General features: G+C 40.0%; 1 protein-coding gene across 1 annotated transcript; it reads right to left on the bottom strand.

The window, feature by feature from the left end:
- Positions 1-4738: 4738 nt before the first annotated feature.
- On the bottom strand, positions 4739-11273 carry SPIC (Spi-C transcription factor). The gene is made up of 4 exons (XM_035888976.1): positions 11168-11273; positions 9465-9577; positions 8410-8518; positions 4739-5151 (listed from the first exon to the last, which is right to left on the bottom strand). Exons 1-4 carry the CDS (start codon positions 11271-11273, stop codon positions 4739-4741), a joined length of 741 nt encoding a protein of 246 aa, XP_035744869.1.
- Between the last annotated feature and the right edge of the window lie 9167 nt (positions 11274-20440).

Below are 20440 nucleotides of genomic sequence, written 5' to 3'. Positions count from 1 at the left end.
TGACCTTCTTCATAAAAGAAAGTTCAGAAACTAGGAAAATTACGAAGAAAATGAAACATAACTAGAAAATAGCCTGAACACCCAGCTCAAGCTCCAGTGATACCCTGATACACCCAGTGAGTGTTCCCAGGCATTCATTTAATAGGCAATTAGCTATGTTTGTTTAGATGTTGCCAAGAATGCAGGGGCAGCTCTCATTAACCAAGAAAGATTACATAGTTTTGTTTACATCTGGAACTCAGGGTACTTTTTAGGGAACAATCCATGGGGCAGTTTCTCGCAAAAAAAGCCCACCACTGTTTGTAACATTTTCCATCCATTTTATACTCACTTAGCAATGTAAAAATGGTAAACCCACACATGCAGATCTGTGATATGATGGGAGAAGACCTCAGGTTGTAAAAAGTAGGCATTGGTAACCCAACTCTCTCCATGAGACAGCATCCATCTGCATTTGGGACGGTGGGGCAGTCTGACCCATCTGCCAGCGGAACCCACATCTGGTAAGTGCCTGACAAGGTGGAGGCGGGTACTTGATGTGTCCTCACAAAGGGAAAATTTTCATTGGAGTCAAATTCAAATCAAATGGAATAAAGTCAAATAATTTCTCAGCTGGAAGCTAAGAATGTCTCCTGCTTTTGGAACAGAGTATATAGATGTAAGTATGGCAGAGGCCAGGCAAGATGGGGTAGATAAAATATATTACAAAGATGCTCTGGTTCTGCCTCCTTCATAGAATCTGTAAAGCTGTCAATGTAATTCCTGTTTATAGGAATTCAGAAGTCTAAATCTGAAAGATCAGCTTCATTTCTTATTCATGCACCACCCTCAGCAATGTTGGAAGCTGCTGCAGCCACACTCATTTTGGAGAAGACACTGAGCTGGAGATGTAAAACTGACTGTTGTCCCGGGCAGTCGACACAGAGCTGTGGATCTGCTGACATAATGTATCTGCTTTAATTTGTGGGTTTCATGTCATCATCTCGGTCTCGACATTTTCTGTATCTGCCACAGCTAGAACTGGCCTGGTAATAACGTCAAAAGGAAAGGTGTTGCTTCTGCCATGTCTGCAGCAGCGCTGTGCACGAAGATGAAAAAAAATTGAACATGGGGGGAAAAAAAAGAAAAAACAAAAGGGACGTGCAGAGAACAAATGGCCAGGAGGCCTGCAAGCACCACAAATTCAGTGTGAAAAGCTGTCTGTTAGTGCCATCTTGTGGGCCTGGGAGCCACCCCCGCACCGAAGAGCCAAAGCTCTTCCCACCTCACCCCATCCTGGCACAGGGATCTTCCATCAGGGGACACTGCTGAAGCTACAGCAAGCTCTTCCCCCCTCACCCCATCCTGGCACAGGGATCTTCCATCAGGGGACACCGCTGAAGCTACAGCAGATATTTCCATCAGGGGACACTGCTGAAGCTACAGCAGATATACAAGGTGTGATACCCTACCTGCTGTCACTCGAGCAAACAAGGACTCTGTGCTGGGGAGAGGCACCACCCCAGCACTTGCCTGGGGCCCTCTGATCTTGTCTGCCACATCTGAACAGAATCCAGGCTGCAAAGTCGGCACAAGAGATGAGCAAGGAGACTGTCCAAATGTCTAGCTACACATTTACAAGAGGATTTCTGCCACTCTGAAAGGCTCATGTCCTCATTAAGTGCCTGAAGCATCAGGAGGCAGAGTATTAGTTACGGTTCCTACCCCAGGCTCTTCTGAGGCAAGATGCAGCCTCTAAGTTGGAGGTGAGGGTGCACTATAGGCAGATGGGTGGGCAGGCAGACTGCTTTCTGGCCCAGTTTGGTTGCTGGGGGTAAGGAGAAAGGAGACACGAGAGAGACAAAGGCGAAGTCAGTGGCAGCAATGGGCCAGTTATCAAGAATTATATAGATGTGATAAAGTTGCTGTCTTGGGAGCTGCCTCTCATGCTCCCCCTGGGTGCCTGGCACCTTCACACCTTGTGTCCAAGCCTGTGCAGATGGGAGGGAGAGGATGCGATGCAGAGGCTGAGGGTGGGAGGACAGTGATGGAGGGTGAGTTGCACAGGGAATCAGAATGCCTTCCAAGCACCCACTGCCATTCTGTTTAGATCCATGTAGCCTTGAGTTTCCTACACAGAGTTACATGACAGGATCCTGCAAATACGGAGACTAGCAGGAGTCTGATTTCTTACATTCAGTCTGGTGTCTTGTGGTATTGCTATGACTTTACCATGACTTTATTGCACTATTTGTGCATCTTAGAGATGGATATGATCTTGGGTTAAGGATTCTGAGAAACAATTAATCCACCACAACCCTTGGTGTGTTGTTTCGGTGGTTAAATGCTCACACAGTTAAAAACAGCTACACCTTATTTCGGAGCTCAGTAAGTCTCAGCCTGTGCTTCGGATATTTGGTAATCCTGTGCTTTTTCTTATGATTTAACCTGTCTTTTCTAGGCTAAAGCATTGCTAACAGTCAAGAATCTTTTCTGTACGTGAGTCCAATATCGGCACATTGCATGGTTAAATATCCTTCTTTATAGCCACAGGGCTACAGGAGGAGCTTCTAAAACCTCTCCAGGTACATTTAATTGGGGAGGGGCAGGCAGAGGGACGACTATCTTTTTTCAAAGAAATCTCTTTCTAACACTGTCAGTCCCCACGGTTACTCCCATGGCTGCAATCTCTCTTTTCCTATCCCCAGATATTATGCTTCCCTCATTTCTTCTCTGCCCGAGTTTCCTTCAGCTGTCCTCACCCCTTAGGCTCTTCTCTTTCAGCTCTGTACTCTTCTCCCACCTGCAGCTGTAACATCTCACCTGGTTACAGGCTTTATAGGAAGCAAATGCTCATGTTTATACCCAGGTTAAAAAGGCAACACAGAGTCTGGACAAGTATTTATTTCCTTAACAAGTAGATGAGGCTGAGGAAAGTGAATCTAAACATACTGATAAAGTAAGCATTTTACACAAAGCAGACTCTTAACCTGGTGTATGTTACCAGCCTTGTAAATAACATAAAGTCAGTGTGCAATGGGTGACAGATGTGGAGTAACTAAACCGTGCAGTTTCTTGGCAAATTTACGTACATTATAACATTTGAAATGTTGTATTTACACAGGTGCTCACATAGTGAAGGCATCCCACCTGAAAGACCTCAGCCCTTTGTAAGAGTTAAACTCCTACTGCGTTCAGTGTTACAGCAGTATCCACATTCAATTCTGTAAGACCAGAGGCGTTCTTGTGTCTGGTTTGTAATAATGTTTACATTTTACAGGACACTACACTCAAAATGAAATATCAACAACACAGTTATGACCTTCTTATTTTGGCAGATGTTTACTGGCTTAAAATCTGGGTCTGTTTTTAGTGCTATTTAACATGCTTCAGATTTCTAAGAGTACACATCTTTCATTTTACTAAAATCCTAACTCAAAACCTTGAATTTTGATAGAGCAGAGCTCATTGCATTGTGTTTGCTACATAAAATTATATCCCTGTGCAAGTAAGCAGAAGTTAGAACAAGGAGCAACTATCAAAGTCAGTGAATTTCATTGAACAGATCAGGCCACCATTTATACCTCTCCACAGAAATTACTTTTGTCCTTATTAATATCCGGGCCTGCACTCGCTTCAAGCAAAGGCAGAACTTGGAATTGCATGCAGTTGAGTGGAAGTATTTTGGCACAACAGGCAACTCATATGATGATGACAGAAAAGTTGATCGGGTAACAGAAGTATGAAAAAAAAGTAAATTTATAGATATCATCCTGGCATAAGAGGCTGGTACTCTCTTTTTACCTAAATTTAGTTCTCCTTCCGCATTAAGAGAGTATAAAATTACTGAGCCTTTCAGCTACATTCCCATGTTGGAAAAGAGCTGGAGAAGTGAAATTGTATTTATATGTATAAAGTTATAACTCCAAAGAGGTTATAAATAACAATATATTTGTTAGGTGAGTACAGAACTGCTGGATAAAAGTTCAACTTCTCATATTAGTGATGGAAGAACTGTAAATAACTTCATGAAAAGCATAATCCTTTACTAAACCTCTCATGGTCTGGTCACTTTCCCAATGAATCCACTGCCAACAGTGAAACGTGCACCTGGCAATGCTAATATCATATGTCAGCATCTGTGTTAAAATATGTTAATTTAAGTGATTAAGGATTAACAACTTGGCCAACAGGTGCACCTTCAGGTGGATTTTTACCATTCACCAGGCATTCACTCAGATGATGTCTCTTAAGAAAGAACATTGATGAAAAAAGCAGACAGTAGCCTCATGCAGTTGACAAATCTCTTCCCTTTCTAATTCACATGCACCCAACTGACAGGGAGTGCGTGCACCACGGTACAAACAGCATCTAAATTCTGACTGGAAATGTTGGGGACATGCTTAAAACTTCCAATGACTGTTGTCAGGATGGGATCCTTGATGTCCGCTAACAGACAAAAGCCTTGATTCTGATCTTGGATATATCAGCTTGAATCTGAAGTAATTCCTCTGATTAACATCATGGAGAATAGACCATGCCCTACAGCTGCTGGTTGTCTTCAGTAGTCAATGACTGTTTATCATTAACTTCAAAAGGAATAAAACTAGGCCAACATAATTTTTAAAACCCTCCTCTTCATGTGTTTGCGTGATATCTTAAAGGAAAAGCTATGTACAGAGAAGAGTTCCTGTGCTGGGAAGTATTCCTAGCTAACAAAGCCCTGCTTATGTGAAAGAGATGTCTAGCTGTTAGCATGCTATAATGCATAACCGTTGTTATACATGTAATTATTGTAACTGATCCAGTCATCTGCACACTGATATTCTTGATTAGACTGAATGTATGGATGATAAACTGTTTCTTTTCCCAAGAAGTAAGATGGAGCAAGTCTCTGTAAAACAACAGCACTGAATTGGTATGTCAGCTTCCTTCGAATTTTAATGATTTCACCTGTTCTTCCATAATTCCTCAGCGCTCTGGCCATTTTCTGATATGTCATGATCTTGCGGTTTCCTTTTCTTTCTCCCCACAGCTCTGCAAGTTTCTCCTTGTTTTTGGAGACAAACTGGAAGACACCATTGGGCTTATCCACCCATTGGATGCAGTTTGCCATAGCTGGATCATACAGAGACTCATGGAGGTACTCAAACAGGCGAAGTTTTTTTCTACCTATTAAGAAATAAAGTACAAAAGGTCAGAACAGAACTCATACTTGTTTTAAAAGATGAGCATTTGTCTTCTTCCTGGAAAGTATCTTACAGGAAGAAGCATAGGCGAACCTAATACGCTGTCACAAATTAAAAGATCAGTATAAACTATTCAACAGAAGACCAGCAGCAGCAAATGGGATGATAGTTCTGAAACATGTACAGACCTGTGGCGACAGAAAGGGACTTGGTCATTAGAGTTTCAAGAGCAGGTTATTTGGGGATCATGATAAATATCTGGTGGCTTCACTGCATGGTAGGTCTCAGAAGCCACTTTCAGCAGTCTTCAGACACATGCTGTGCAGGTCCACAGTCAAGGAACTCACTGCAGGAAATTACATCCTCAGCGCAGGAAAGAGGTTCTGGAGAGATAATCTGAATGGTTTTGAATAAACCCTTTCCTTGCTTAATCAAAACTCAAAGACTTTGAGATGACTAAATTTTGCCAGGTTTGTTTCAGGAATGCTTTGGGGATGCAAGGTAGTCTCTGATATAAGAAAGGGTGAACAGGAAGAGCAAGCCGGTTTTGAACCATAAACCTCACCTAGTCAATAAGGAGACAGAACTTCTGGTGCAGTGTAGTTTTCTATAATGTACAGAAGTTCCAACTTGCATTCCCATGTAGGATAAAGCAAGTTCAGTACTGCAATATTTGTCAGTCAACTAAGTGCTTCTTCCCACAGGCTCAGCTCTCAGACTGAAGTTTACTTGTGAGGCTTATTTAGTTTCACTTAGGTCTTGGGAGTCCCTCACTCTGAAGTACTTCTAGTTCCCTTCACAAAGCTAAGGGTGACCAAGAAGCTGCTGTAAGGAGGAAGAATTGAAGATGATGAGACAAAGAGGAACATTTTGCAGAAAGGAGAGTCTATGCAGAAGAACGGCTTCCACTTTAACCAAAGTGGAAACAAGCAGCTGCACCTAAAGTTCATAAAGTCGTCTTGCGGGGCTATTTTAAACTAGGAACAGGGGAAAAGTGGCTGTTGCTAAGGAACACTGAGGTCAAGCCAAGACATCTGTTAGGGATGACAGTAATTCTGCATCTAGTGGTAAGGAAAGAGGAGAGAAGTGACAGTCAGACTGGGAAGAAGAAGAGCCTGAAATCAGAGGTACTTTCCAAAAAAATTAATGAAGTTTCATTATCTAAATAAAAATTGGCCTGTGACTAGAGGTACATATTGTACTAGAAGTACATATAGTATTAGCAAGATGAGAAGCTTAAAAGCAAACTGATGAAGGACACTGCCTGGTCACAGTAAATACTTCTTAGTAGGTGACCTCCTTAGGTCCCTTCAACCTGAATTATCCTATAAACCTATGAACTTATAGTAGGACAAGAAAGATCAGGGGAAAGTCTGCAGCCTGCTGAGAACTGAGACTCTGCTGGAAAACAATAGTGTAGCCATGTCTGCAGCAGCATCTGATTTCATGCTGTCTGTCCTCTTGATTCAGCTATGATTTCTGCCCAAGCTTTTATTTTCTAGACACATCATGTCTAGCTGATGTCTTGGTTTGAGAGGGTTTTTGGCCTTACGTGTTAACGCAGCTATATTTCTAGAGCCCAGCAGTTATCTCCATAGTGCTACACAATGTGGATGCACCAGTTTGAGCTGGGCTTAGTTCACAGACCTTAGTACTGCACCTCATTGCATAAGCTAGCAGTGTTCGTTACCAGGCCCTAAACATCAGCCTAAGCTAGCAGGCTAGTGTCTGCAGGTTTCTCATGTGGTCGCTGGAGAGAGGCAGGTTCCTCCAGAAGGTGTTTCAGAGCATCTGCATTACATATCTGTGCTGAATTGTCCCAAAGCAGCCTAATTCTCTCTGGGTGTGTCTAATTCAGATGCATTTCTGAAGTACCTCTCTTGATTGTCTCCACTCACCAAGCTTTAGTTCAGACCATGGGATGGTCTTGACGTGCATGAACTGGACTCCTCTCAGAGGAAACATAACTCAAAGATGCTTTCCAGAAGCATATCTAAGTCACTGCAGCTTTCAGAACTTGTGGACAGCCTAGAGATTACCCTAAATAAACCCTTGTGAAACACTTTAAACACAGACTTTGGGTCCTCAGTACTACAGATGTACTCCTAAAGGGTCACACTGCTTGCTAGTGGACAGAAAACATCTCATGTCTCAATAATAAGCCAAGAGGACTACATTTATTTACATATAGTGGAAATAGTCCCCCAAAACACCGTTTCTGGTTGGAATATCACCATGGACACAAAGAAACCCATAAGAGGACACAAAAAAAAATCCATAAGAAAAGTCAGTTATTCCGAAAATTTATGCAGTATGGCCTTCTGGAAAGGAATAGTGAATTTCAAGTACTAGAATTACAGAATTTAAAAGGAGAGGCTACTCTTCCCATCATCCCAACGAATTTGTAGTAGTAGTAGTAGTAGTAATAGCAGCTATTAAGCAACAGAAACCACATTCTTCAGCATCAATGGGGAGAGATGATACCAAAAACTGACTCCATGTGGTTAAAGTTGACAGGAGGGGATTTCAAAAAGCAGCAAAACCAGGAAGTTCCTCAAAAAGGCCCCACAGTCAAAAGTAGGTACAACAGCTCAGAGTGGAAGCTGTTTAAATCTCATCTAGCAGAGTCATAGAAAGGATGCTGAGTCCCAAACAAAAACCAGAGACTGAATGCAATAAATAAATGAAGTATGGTAATGACCAATGTCCCCTGACCTATTCTTTGCACAATAGATATCTACTCAAATAAAGTCAATCGAAAGGAGCACGAAAATAAATATAAAAATGCACACTGGAAGTGACGAAAGGTAAGAGGTAATTTGAAAAGTAAACAAAGAAAGGCATAAAATCAAGTGCAAAAATATTAATGTATGTGAAAAACCTTCAAGAAAACCACTCCTTGTTGGACCACATAAAATAAGTTATTAAAGTGGATAAAGATGTTGCTGATAGCTAAATTTACTGCTCTGCATCAGACTTTATCCCAGTTGATTTGGAGTGAAACACATCTCTGGGTTGTTTTTCCATGTTCTAAACAAGAGCACAGATTTATCTTACCTTATGACATTTGGCAGATAGGAACTGAACACTAGCAGTTGGATTCTAGTTACGATTAAATGTTAACTTACTTTTTCCCATTAGAAGTAAAAAAAAAAAATTAAGAAAAAGAGAAAGCATGATTTGCCAAGAGATTTTTTTAAGTAACACAATGTACATATCAAGATACACTCCTTCTACACACCTTTCCCTGTTTTTGGCTGGCCAGAAGCAGCATGCATCACCTGGCTTTCTGGAGTATTCGGTAGCGTATGGTAGACGGTCTCGTCTGCATAAAAATCCGCTGCACTGTTCTTCAGGAATGAAGACAACAAAGAGTTACTAATTGAGTACATTCTCTGAGGAAAAAGAAACTTGTAGTAATGAATTGCCCAAAGCCTTCAAAATGCATCCTTTCATCACCTCACCCATGGAAGACTTTTCTCAGCCACGAAGGCATGTTGTGTACTCTACCAGCAACAAGCAGCACCAATTTATGGCCAATGGGAAGGACTGCCCATCAGGGGAGAAATTAAGAGGGAAAACAGAGTAACTGCCTCACTCTGGACCTTCAACCCTTCTGCTGGAAGCAGAGGAAGAAGAGTGGACTCTGCTTCCAGAGTCAGTAAAAGACAAGGGCCACCTGGGCAGTGGTCCCTACAGACTCTCTAGTTCCCGTGTCACATCGTCGCTAATCTGCTGGTTGAAAATGGGCTTTTGTGGAATCTATTTACCTGAAATTATCTCCCCTGCAATATTCATTTTCCATCACTCCTGGAGGCCACACTCCCTGTGTTTTTAAGAGTGAATATGGACTCTGCAGGCTGAAGCTGAGCTCAGAGTCCAGATAATGCTGGTCTTCCCAGCACTATTAAAGCAAACTGCTGGAGAAGAAATCAAAGGCATGGTATTTTCTCACAGAGGCCGAAGTTATGCAGATGCTGGAAGCTGTTGTTCTCTACCTGTTCCTGGGTAATAGAGACAAGCCCTTTTCCCTTCTGTATTAGTACGTTTGTTTGTAGTTGTCATGCTACGTGATGAACCGCAGAGGAGCATGGGAGGCAAACAGCTCAGATTAATCCTAATAAGAGACTATTAAACATGTTCTACAAATATTTCCCAAGGCAGTTTCATCTGAATCATGCCTGGCCAGACTCAATTTCTGTTAGTGTTAGCATAATGATTCATATTAGAAATCACAAGTGGGCAGCCAATTTTCCATTTATGTCTGACTCTCTTCTTAGTTATCAGTTCACTTACAATCACATTTCTCCAGCTGTACCCTGGGTCCTCTGTAGATGGTGCTGCAGAGTAGCTGGGACTGGCTCGGAGGTGGTGGTGATGGTTGATCACAGTCAGGCAGTTTTTGTAACCTGAGAATTAGGAGGATGGAGCAAAACCTGAGTGAGTAAAAGGGAGAGAAGAGGGGGAAAAAACCCAGCAGCAAACAGCCTAATATGCTACTGGGTCTGTCAAAAAACATTTATCCTATGGCTGCCTTCTAGATAATAAACTCTCCAGAGCCAAGATGTTTCATATCAGCACGTTATCCAACATAATCTGTGCTGTTACTGCTAATCACACCCTTAGGCTGGTTTTGTTTGTCTTCAAGATGAAAAGCAATATTTGTTAAGATAAAATGACAGATATTTCATAGTATTATGGAATAATTTGGTTAATAGAAAAAGGAGGGCCAAACAAATCACGAAACGCAATGAATGGGATAATTATAGACTACTATAATACATATATTAGAAAGGAAAAGAGAATGTCGCTCAGTTCTTCTGCCGGCCATTAGTACAATGCAAGTAAGAGTCTCCAATCGCAAATGAAGTGAAGAAGCATCAGAGTATCTGCAGTGCCTGAAAGAATGACATGGAAGGAACCCAAGACCTTAGAATGTTTAAAAGGAGCAGAGGAGAACGCCAGACTGAGGCACTTGGAATAAATTACACACTGCAGGTGGTCAGAAGAAGATTTTTGGAGGGTACATCTATTGCAAGTGGAAATGTGGGTGCACATACTAAACACTGGGTTGCAAGTGTTTAAAACCTCTATCCATTGGCCCTAACAACAGATATAGGCAAGAACACTGCAAGAAATTATATTTAGTGGGTCCTTCAGCATATGTAAATTATCAGTGCAGTGGAGCCAAAAATTTATTAACAACAGCTGAAAATACGGTCCAACTGGTCTTATTTGCATTTCAGTATATAACAGATAATATGTAAATAAACTTCCTCATATGAAATGCATTCCACACAGAAGACAGTAGATATTTTGTTCTGGACTTAAAGGGTTTGTGATATAGCCTCCTATTTTCCTTTCCCACCATTTCTCTTTGCTATGTAGAAACACCAAACACAGGTTTTAAATTTTATAGCAACTTAATTGCCAAAACCTTGCATGAACTGGAACAATTTACATTTTGCCTGTATTTTAAAAAACACCTTTCTATTAATTATCCAGACTGAAACTACCATTTCTGCATAAAAATATTTAAAATTTATATTGTAATGTAAAAAAGTCACCGTGGAAGTTAATTTTACCTGTTGGATTCTTGGTTTTTTTTTTTTTTTGCACTGGAGTTCATTCTTGCGTGAGTTTATTCACAGCATAACAGAAGGGCATTTTTCAATTAAACCATTAAAACAGGAAAATGGCTGTTGCACTATGGTCATTTATCCTCTGATTATAGGAAATCTGAGCTCAGTGCACCTAGGCTAGTACCAGGGGGAAGGTAGAGGGAGACGGTCCAACAGTGTCCCTGTGCTGTGACACGGAAGCTGCATGCAACACTGGGCAGTGCATGTTATTTCCCCTTTTCATCCTCCCAATGGACCCTTCTGCTGTCCATTAATCCACTTCTGTTGGGGAAACTACTCTCCCACCTATATCTCTTCAGCTGTACTTTCCTTAAAAATACAAAATGGTAAATGAAAGGGAATAATGGTCTTTTTTACCTGGTGAATACTGCATTTCTCTGTCAGAGTGCTGCTGCAGTACTTCTAGCGCATCTTCGAAAGCCTGGCCCAGTACATCTTGGTCAGGAAAACTCTGCAAGAACATTTTTCGGTCATGAGCCAGAAAGGACCGGGCTGGTTCTTTCAACATTGTCGGTCGGAGAATCCCGAATAGATACAGTGACTATACAGAATATACATCCTCCTGGAATATGTGTTTTGCAGGCACTGAGGCATTACCATAATCATTTACTATTATGAGAAAGTTCTCACTCCTTTGAGAAGTCTCTTTGAGGTCAGTGGGACAACTCACACGGGTAACGTTACCCACTCGTGCAAATGTTTCAAGGTTCATTTCCTTAATTTGCAGCAGAAGTTTACATAAAGGGTGTTACTGCGATTGGACTGTTTTATAGTATGTAATATTACTTGCGTAACATGATTTATGAAGCCAAATTCATCGTTTAGAAACATTGACACAACAAAAATTATTACGCAGGAGTTATAAAGTAGTTAGGCAGAGAAAATGCTATACTATGCCAGTATAGCAAACTGAGTGTGGATTTCCGGAAAACTATTTATTGTCATTTTAGAACAACTTGTTCTAAAAAGCTAAAAAAATCCCCCCAAATCTGAAATTGCCTAAGGGTTTTCTACAGCATATTTGAAGCACTCAATAATGAAAGAGGATAAAGGCCTTGTAGACTTACCATTATTTAGATATCAAAACTTGAATTCTGTTTAAAAGAAACAATATTTTTAAATTGTATATTTCAAAATAAACAATAATTGTCTCAGTATAAATAAAATTAATTAAATGAAACAACTCCACATTATTTCCAGTGATGGAATAAAAAATGTTTAATAATACAGATAAAAGTAATTTAGGATTAGAAAGTGGTATTTTAATGAAATTAAATAATTGTAACATTGTATTTGTTTTTTTTAATTTGTACTATTTTTCGTTACTAAAGTTTCCAGTTTCATTAATACTGTAAATTTTAGATTGCTATCCACATCATTGTAAACACATTTTTAAAAGATATTATGAAGTGAAAATGTTATTGCTGACAGTCATAGTTAGCACAACTATTAATTTCCCAAAGAAAATACTGATCTGCACAAATGCAAGTGTTTCTAAGACATAGTTGAAACAAACTTAGGTTTTTTCTGTAATGAAGATTAGCATATGACTGTACATGAATACACAAACTCTCAGAGTAACTGTGGGTTCCAGAAGCAGATTTGATTGTTTAATGAACAGTGCAAATAGACACATTTTCAGTTGGTTTAACATGGAGTATACTTCATATACAATGTTACTCAGAAGGAATTCCTTAGTACTTTTTTTATGTGTTACAGATTTATTTGTTACAGGTTATAATGATCAGGTTTTGTTGCCTTGCATTTTTTTCCTGTTCTCATTTACATTATTATTTCAAAATTGTAATAATAATAATAATAATAATAATAATAATATCTTTTACTCATTAAAATATTTATTATAATCTATGGAAAATTTTGGAAATTTTGTCAGTTATTTCAGCAGATGTAAAATTGATGTCTGTGTGATGCTTTAAAATGCAAAGAAGAGTCAAGATACATAAATATAACTAGAAATGAGAAAGAATTTTATCCAAGACTCAGCATGAATGTTCTAAACTGGTAATTATGCCTCAGACAAGTACATTATATAGTACTGTCAAAATTTGTAAAAGTTTTTTTAAATCTTGATGACCAAGCATCTATGATGAAATTCTGGTGATTCAGTAAATTGACCTCACTGAATTCAATGGAATTTTTCTCTTTTATTTCAGTGCAGCAAGTATCTCAATAAACTGATCTAATTTTATTCCAGAACCAGAATGGGCCACATTAATCCTTTAGCTGCAATGGTGGCCACAGCTTCTTGGGGTATAGATCTGTAGAAATTAAAGACATGAATCTCTTTTGTAAAGATCCTCACAGTGTCCCCCTAATTTAAAGTAATTCACTTTTCTTAAATTGCTGATATTTGGTAACCTTGACAGAGCATCTGCAGTTGGTGCACTGTTGGTGTCTCTCAAAGCCTAAAAATGTACAAGCATCAGCAAACTACTGGTGAATGGTTGTACCATTTACACAGCTGAATTCATACTAAAAAAGCAAAAGTCGCACCTTAAGTAAGTTTTAAAAAAAGTCTGAACACTTACCTAGAATTTCAACTCCACACGCCACACAAGAATCTGTCTAGTTTCATAAATAAATGAAAGACTGAGTTCCCACAGCAATAGGCTGGCAAAGGGGCTGCATTAAATAGCTGATTTTAGGGAAGTGTTTTGGCTAGGGATTTTTTGAGAGTAAAGGTATAGCACACTGCTAGCATGGCCCTTCATTCTGCACAAAAGAAGGGCGATTTATACTGATATAAAATAAAATGTTTTAAGTATTGTCCAAGACATGCCAATTCTAGGCACTGGGAGAGATTCCTTTTGGCTACAGCACATCCTAACAAATCTGTCACTGGTGTGTGCACCATGGGCAAAAACCTACATCCCTTATCTGTCCCGTGTAGACTACAGTGGACCCTGAGGTTTTTCTGAACCTCCTGCTTAGCTCAGTGCGAGAAGCTGACCAAATTAGACCCCAAAATAAGAGTTTGAGGGAACTTCAGGACTATGCTTCAGAGCTGATGTTTGTAGCCTAGGGGCAGCTCTAAAGTATTTACTAAAATATTCAGTACAGATTCAGACAAGCTGGTTTGGCACACACTTTCTGAGAAGCTACAAGCCATGATGTTGCATCCTACAGGATGAGAACTCTGTGTTTTTCAGTACAAAAATTCTTACGGCTGACCTAATTTATCCTGTGCCATAGCTCTTTGCAGCCAAGTCTTTCAGAGGCACACTTTGCAAAATTTCCTCAGCATTTGCCATGAAACTGCTGTAAAATAGTAATTACCTCTTACAATATTTATCTGTACTCCCTCAACCAATAACCATAGTCAAGAACTAGCCTGGCTATGAATGCTGAGTGGAAGCAATTTGAAGCCAATGTTAGCACCAACCATTATCTGATGGTTTCAGATGCAGTCTGCCTTTTCAAAATTTGCACCACAAAGTTTCAGAATATAATTTTTTTTTAAAAAAAAAATACACATATGTGGTTTTTTTGAACTACAGGTTCCATTTTGTAGTGCTTCTCTGGTGTGACTTGGGCTTACAGAGGGAAAAAACTGGCAACTGTGCTCTTAAAATATCAAAATGTGACTCAGCACTGGATTTCAGCCCAAAATATGATTACACAATTAACTTCCTTTCCACATACAGTTATCTTTACTTTGCAACGTGGAAAAGCATAGATTTCATGGTTCAGTTCTTTCTTGAAGTAGAAGTATGTATTGGATTTAAAATTATAAATGAGCTTCAAGATGCCTCCTGGCCTCCTTTGGGTAAATAATGTGCTAATAAGCCCTCTGATGATGCAATCTGACCTGCCTATTCCTACATATCTACCTGAAGCTGCGCAGTTACTGTTCTGCCCTCCTGTGCTCCCCACTCATCCTAGCCATGAAACTGCAGGGACGGCCCCTGCAGAGGAGGTTAGGGTTGTCCTGTGCTGGTCACAGCCAATTCCAGCTGGCTCTGCAATGGACCCACCAGGTGCCAAAACAGAGCTCATCAGCCATGTCTGTGGCGCCTCTGTGAAAACATACCGAGGAAAGGGCAGAAAATGCCAAAAGTGAGGAGACAAACCTGGGAGAGAACACAAGAGGGGACAAGGAGAGAAACAGGGGAATGAAGGGACAACTCAGAGGAGTTGGAGGTGTTCCGTGGCTGAGCAGGCACACCCTAAGAGGGACTGTGGCCCACAGAGGGCCCAAGCTGGGGCAGAGGAGACAAGTGAGAAGGAAGCAGCAGTGGAAGAACAGGGTGAGAAACACAGAGAGGCAGAGAGAAACCGCTATGTCCTGACCCCTGAGTGTAACCTAGGGGAGATAACAAGAGGGGAGGAGATGTGTCTGGAGTGCAGTTGAGCCTGGGAAAGAGGAAGGAAAGATGCTTTAATGTTTGTCTTCTTCGCTTCCCAACACCCAAATCAGCAACTAAATATATTATGGCAATAAATTAAATTAAATTCCCAAAGTGCGCGAGCAGCTGTGTTGGTGTGTGACTGTTGGCCGGGGCCAACACACCCCGGTAGTAAAAGAGGGTGAAGGTTGAAAGATTAAAGCTAAGGGGTTTAACACCATTAAAACAATCAATCTTTCTAAATAAAATTGCTCAATCAGAATGTTCTCATTTCAAATAGGAGGCTACACCATAAGGCAGGTAAGCAAAAGGTTTGTTTTCAGAGGAAACGGGAAGGTGCCATACATAGCACAAACACACAGCATAAAACCAAGGGCAAATGCTGTCTCCATAGGGTAGATTTAAACTCCGTAACCCATTTGCACATTGCATCTTTGGCCTGTCACAAGCTCAGAGAGAGGTCTCAGGCTACCTCCCTGGGAAGCCTGTGAGGGTTCGGAAGAAGCAGAGTAAGGCACAGCTCAGGACTGAGCGCCAGCTAACCCTGACTGCTCACTCCTCAACAAATCACAGTACAGTCACGGCAGACAGTGTGTTGGCCTCTACCAAGAAATGTTATTACAGAAGAAAGCCTGCTTTGATTTTTGCATTGCATGGGAAGATGGATTCCAGACACAAGCCTGAGAAAATGAACTTACTATTCGCATTTTAATGTCTCCAACAATTGATGGGCCTGATATCAAAATTTGAATATCAGTTAGAAACCACAACATCAAGCTCTTCTCCTTCCTCCATGTTTTAAAAATAAACTTCCAGCAACAGAATGATTGTTTAAGTTTCAGAACTTTCTTTCATCCTTGTTTGGCACTCTAAGCTAGCTCATAGTAATGGTATAGAAGAAGCATTTTCACCTCTCTGAATAAAAGACAGAACTAAATAATGTATTACAGCACTTGTCAGAGGGCTCGAGAAAACATAAAGACTCTCGCATGAGGCATTGTTCAAATGTAGAGTAAAAAACAGTCTCTCCCTTCCTAAAGGAATGTAAAACTTCAAATGGCAAGTTTTCTCGGAGCTTTCTCAGATTTTATTTGAATGTCAAGCAATTTCTAACTGCCCAAATAACACAGATAGACCACTCATGACAGAAGGCACTTCACAGGAACAAAAACCAAACAAAACCGCTGGTTGTAGAAATTATTCTGTTCCAGGGAGCCATTTGCCCAGACAGAACAGACTGCCTACCAACTCAACAATTTCCAGAAATGAGAAATCGGTGAATGTGGCAGCCACAAAGAGCTTCCGCGCTTATATACTTGTTCTGACCCTTGGCAGACCCCTTGTCCACCCCTCTTCTAGCCATGCAGCTCTGTCATAAACTTTGTCATGAATCCTTATGGGGGTAGGTTCACAATAATTACACAACCACAGATGCTGTCTCCCTGAAAGTGGAAGGGTTGAGAGATTACATGCCCATGCTCACCTCTTGAGTCTAGCCATGTTGACCAGCGAACTTTCAAATCTCTGCCATTATGCTTCTTCTGGTCCACTCCAAGCAAGGTTCAAAAGAAACTGGGAAGTTTGTTGCAGCAAGGATACAGCCTTTTCTCTACACAGCAAGAACAGGGATCAACACACATGAAGGGCTTGCTTCTTTCACATGTAGAGTGCAGTGACAATCCAGGCATGAGTGTTTTGCAGTGAATCAGTCCGCAATCTGAACTTCAAATTAGTGGGCTCAGACAATGCCTGAATTCACATTCCCATCCCCGGAATACAATGAAAACTTTCCTTAAAAAAACCCAACCACCACCAAACAAACACAAAAAAGAAATAAATGCTGCTTAGTACCAGCCTAAGTAGTATTGTTTACCATGATTTTGGTCAGATAATTTAGCGTAGAATACATACAGAAAGAACCTGACAGGGAACATAAAAACCAAAACCACAATTATGGCATCATATCATATAAGCAAATCAGATGATGAAACTGGGTATAATGATTCCATTTCTGTTGGGCGACTTTAGTGTATGCGTTTCAACAAACACAGTCATTTATTCAAATACCAGAAGATGAGAATATCTCGTAAATTCAAACTCCTCACTTGCCGTAGAAATCATTCTACAAATGGCAAATTCTCTGCAATGCAAAATATAGACTTTTATTGTCATTGGTGGAGTTATAGTATCGGTTCCTTAGCTGGCGGAAATTGGTATGGAGCCACCAAAACCAAAGGATCACTGATGATTTGTACAAACAGAGGTTCTGGCTCATAGTTGACACTACTATTATTTTCAGTACAGTAAGGGGAAACTTGCTGTGCCAGCACTACTGTTGCACATTTTTCCCTGACTTCCTGATTTGTTTTAATTCTTTGGCTACCTTATAAAGCCTTACAGTTGGTTAAACAGAAAGAGTGGCATTTTTACGTTTTAATCCTTGTAAGAGCTCTTCATAGTTACTTACAGGGCAACATTTTTTTTAAAGAGCCTTGTCCAAGCATTATCTCCCAGTACATCTTATGTATGAAGCTTTTTCTCTTCTTAAGGAAGAAAAAAGCTACTGAAAACATTTTATGAATTGAATTTTAAGCCTAAAATGAGATATTATCTCAATCAGACTAATTTCCTTACCTTTGAATATGAAACCTTTGCATATCACGTTGGGATTCCCATCTCAGAATCATGTTTTTAATTTTAATATTGCTTTAAAATATTTTGTTTTAAAATGCTTTAATCCTTTTAGAGTTAATAATTTTCTGGACTTTATAGGTCCAAAGAAAAAACGTCTTGCTATTTCTTAAGAAGATACTCTCTACTTTTGGATTATTTCAGAATTAGATCTGATTATCTTAATGTAAAGGATGTAAATGGAACCACTGATATGTTTGAATCGTAATGCTTTTCTGCTTTAAGAACTTATGATCCAATCTTAAAAAATATATTTACTTGGCTAATAATACATCTATAACATATTCCACTTAGAAACATCAAATAATTACAGTAATAAAATTAGGTATTTGGATAAATCATTGCAGAGGTTAGGTCTAAACACTTAATTACCTCTTCTGGGGCCTAAATAGAGAAGTGCAGCATGAAGGCTGAAGCTACATGAGTGGGCAGATCAGCTCTTCAATGGAAAACCCACATCTAAAGCCCCCACTTTACACCTCGATGCAATATATTGGTCCAGTTGTCCGTGTCAGCAGGGCTTCTCAGGAAGCTTCTCCTTTGGCTCCATATAACCAAAGGAAGTGACTTTCTGCTGGGAAGCCCCGTGAAGATAGAAAACCAGAAACCACAACAGAAGCACGAGGAACTAATAACAAAAAGTACATTGGGAAAAAAAAAAATAAAACCAACCCTAACTAAAAGAGGATTCTAAAGAGAAATATGAAATATTTACTTTGATTAATGTATATGTATAATGAGTACTCCCTTAAATATGAGGATAGCTAAAACACCTACAAGTCAATAATACATCAGTGGAAAGCTATCAGAGGAAGATGGGAATTAAAATATGAGAGTATTTCATAAAAATAGCAATGGATAAAGGAAAGACTGCCATTAGGAGCTGAGCCTGATAAAAGGTAAAAATGGAAATCTTTTACTTAAAGAGAAAGCATATAGAAAGAAGAACACAGTATGTTAATAACCCTTAATGGTGAAACTGGGGAAGCCAAATAAGAACTAATCATCTTCCAAGTAACTGAGCTATATGTGGAAGAAACACGCCTTCAGGTTCAAGGGGCATTTAGATCATTCAGGATTAATTCAATTCCCCATTTCAGTCCCGTTCCCCCTAAATCATAAATCTGAGATTTGACAAACGTTAAGACTAGGTGGCGGAGCCTTTTCAAATCCAAAGAATGGAAAGACGTGTCTATTTTGCAAAAGCTGAAAAGACAGCCATGTAATAGTTGCTGTAGCATCTGCAACCAAATTACAACTTAGAAACCTTGCCTTTCTGCTGCAGAGGCTTATGGCCAGGTCAATAAAAAACAGATTTTGCAGTTTAGGTACTGAGATACACATGCTTTAGGTGTCTCCAGAATGCAATACATTCCTCTTCTCTGAAGCTCTTGGAGGCAGTTTTATACTTCAAAATCGAATCAGCAGCTGCAGCACCACGCAGGAAGTAAAAGCACTTTATCTAGCTAGTTAGAAATAAGGTGCCTGAAATCCCAGTCCCTTCTTTTCTTTTAAAGCCCCACTGGGGAATAGGGCAGTGGTGTGCATGCTCGCTGAATGATCGCAGTGCTGCCCCAGGCTGTAGTGATGTGTGTTCAGTTGCCTCCTCAGTTTCAGGAGTTTAACCTCACATTCAGGAGAAGGCCCTGAACAGTCAACCTGTTTGTTAAATCCGGGCTATGGCACTTCTTCACCTTGAAGCCGTGCCTCAGTGGGACATCTACATTTGAATCTCCATTAGCCATTGAAAAGGCTGGTTCCAAATCTCTTATCTCCATAGGAAGCATTCATGCCACTGAACCACAACAGTAAAAAGAGGCAGCTCTTACCCGCATTTTAAAACAAAGTGTCTGAAATCACATTAGGTGAAAGACCTGTTCATTAGCTTTAGGAATGATTGAAACAGCTGCCAGCTTGGACAAAGGAGGGGACCTCAGGCAGGAAAACATGCAGCATCTGGATCCTGAGTGGCATTAGGAAGAAGGAAGGCACTGATCTAGGCAGACTGGGTCATTTCTAGATATGCATAAAAGCAGCATTGCTTCTTCAAGCTGGAAAAAAATAGAGGGGGGGGTGGCAGAAATCTATTAAATCAGTATTAACTTAGAGAATATGAATAAAGATATATTATAGTTCTAATACAGTCCTTGTATTAGAAGGGAAATCAAAGGACATCACAAGAGGTAAGTACACAACCAGCAAAGGATACCGTACTTCACAGAACAAATTGTTGATTTGCAGAAGATATCAGCTATCTACAGGATGTTGCAGAAACTAAGAAATAATACCTTTTCAAAAAGAAATTGGAGGAAAATCTACTCAGGGCTATTAAATATGGAGATAGTATCAAATTCCTTAAGCTATATATCTTTGAGGAATGCCAGGATGTCTGCACATGGTGACCCTTAAGGTGGTTTTGTGTTACATTCAGATCTCTCATCTAGAAAACTTGAAAGGCAGCTGGAGAGGTGTTGATGAAATTAAATGCTTACAGAGTTAGACAACTGAGGAACACTGCTTTTTAGCTCAGTTTGTGTAAGGGTGCAAAACCATTTCCTGATGATAATACTTC

Source organism: Egretta garzetta, unplaced genomic scaffold, assembly GCF_000687185.1.
Source record: "Egretta garzetta isolate BGI_Z169 unplaced genomic scaffold, ASM68718v1 scaffold321, whole genome shotgun sequence".
Classification (NCBI taxonomy): Eukaryota; Metazoa; Chordata; class Aves; order Pelecaniformes; family Ardeidae; genus Egretta; species Egretta garzetta.
Note: the sequence above shows the minus strand (reverse complement) of the source record. Positions and strands in the feature narration are given on the sequence as shown.

Coding starts and splice junctions, on each gene's coding strand:
- SPIC (XM_035888976.1), bottom strand. CDS start 11,273: ATGTTCTTGCAGAGTTTTCCTGACCAAGATGTACTGGGCCAGGCTTTC. Junction 9,578..11,167: donor AGAAATGCAGTATTCACCAG/GTAAAAAAGACC, acceptor CCTAATTCTCAG/GTTACAAAAACTGCCTGACT. Junction 8,519..9,464: donor ACAGCTGGAGAAATGTGATT/GTAAGTGAACTG, acceptor TCATTCCTGAAG/AACAGTGCAGCGGATTTTTA.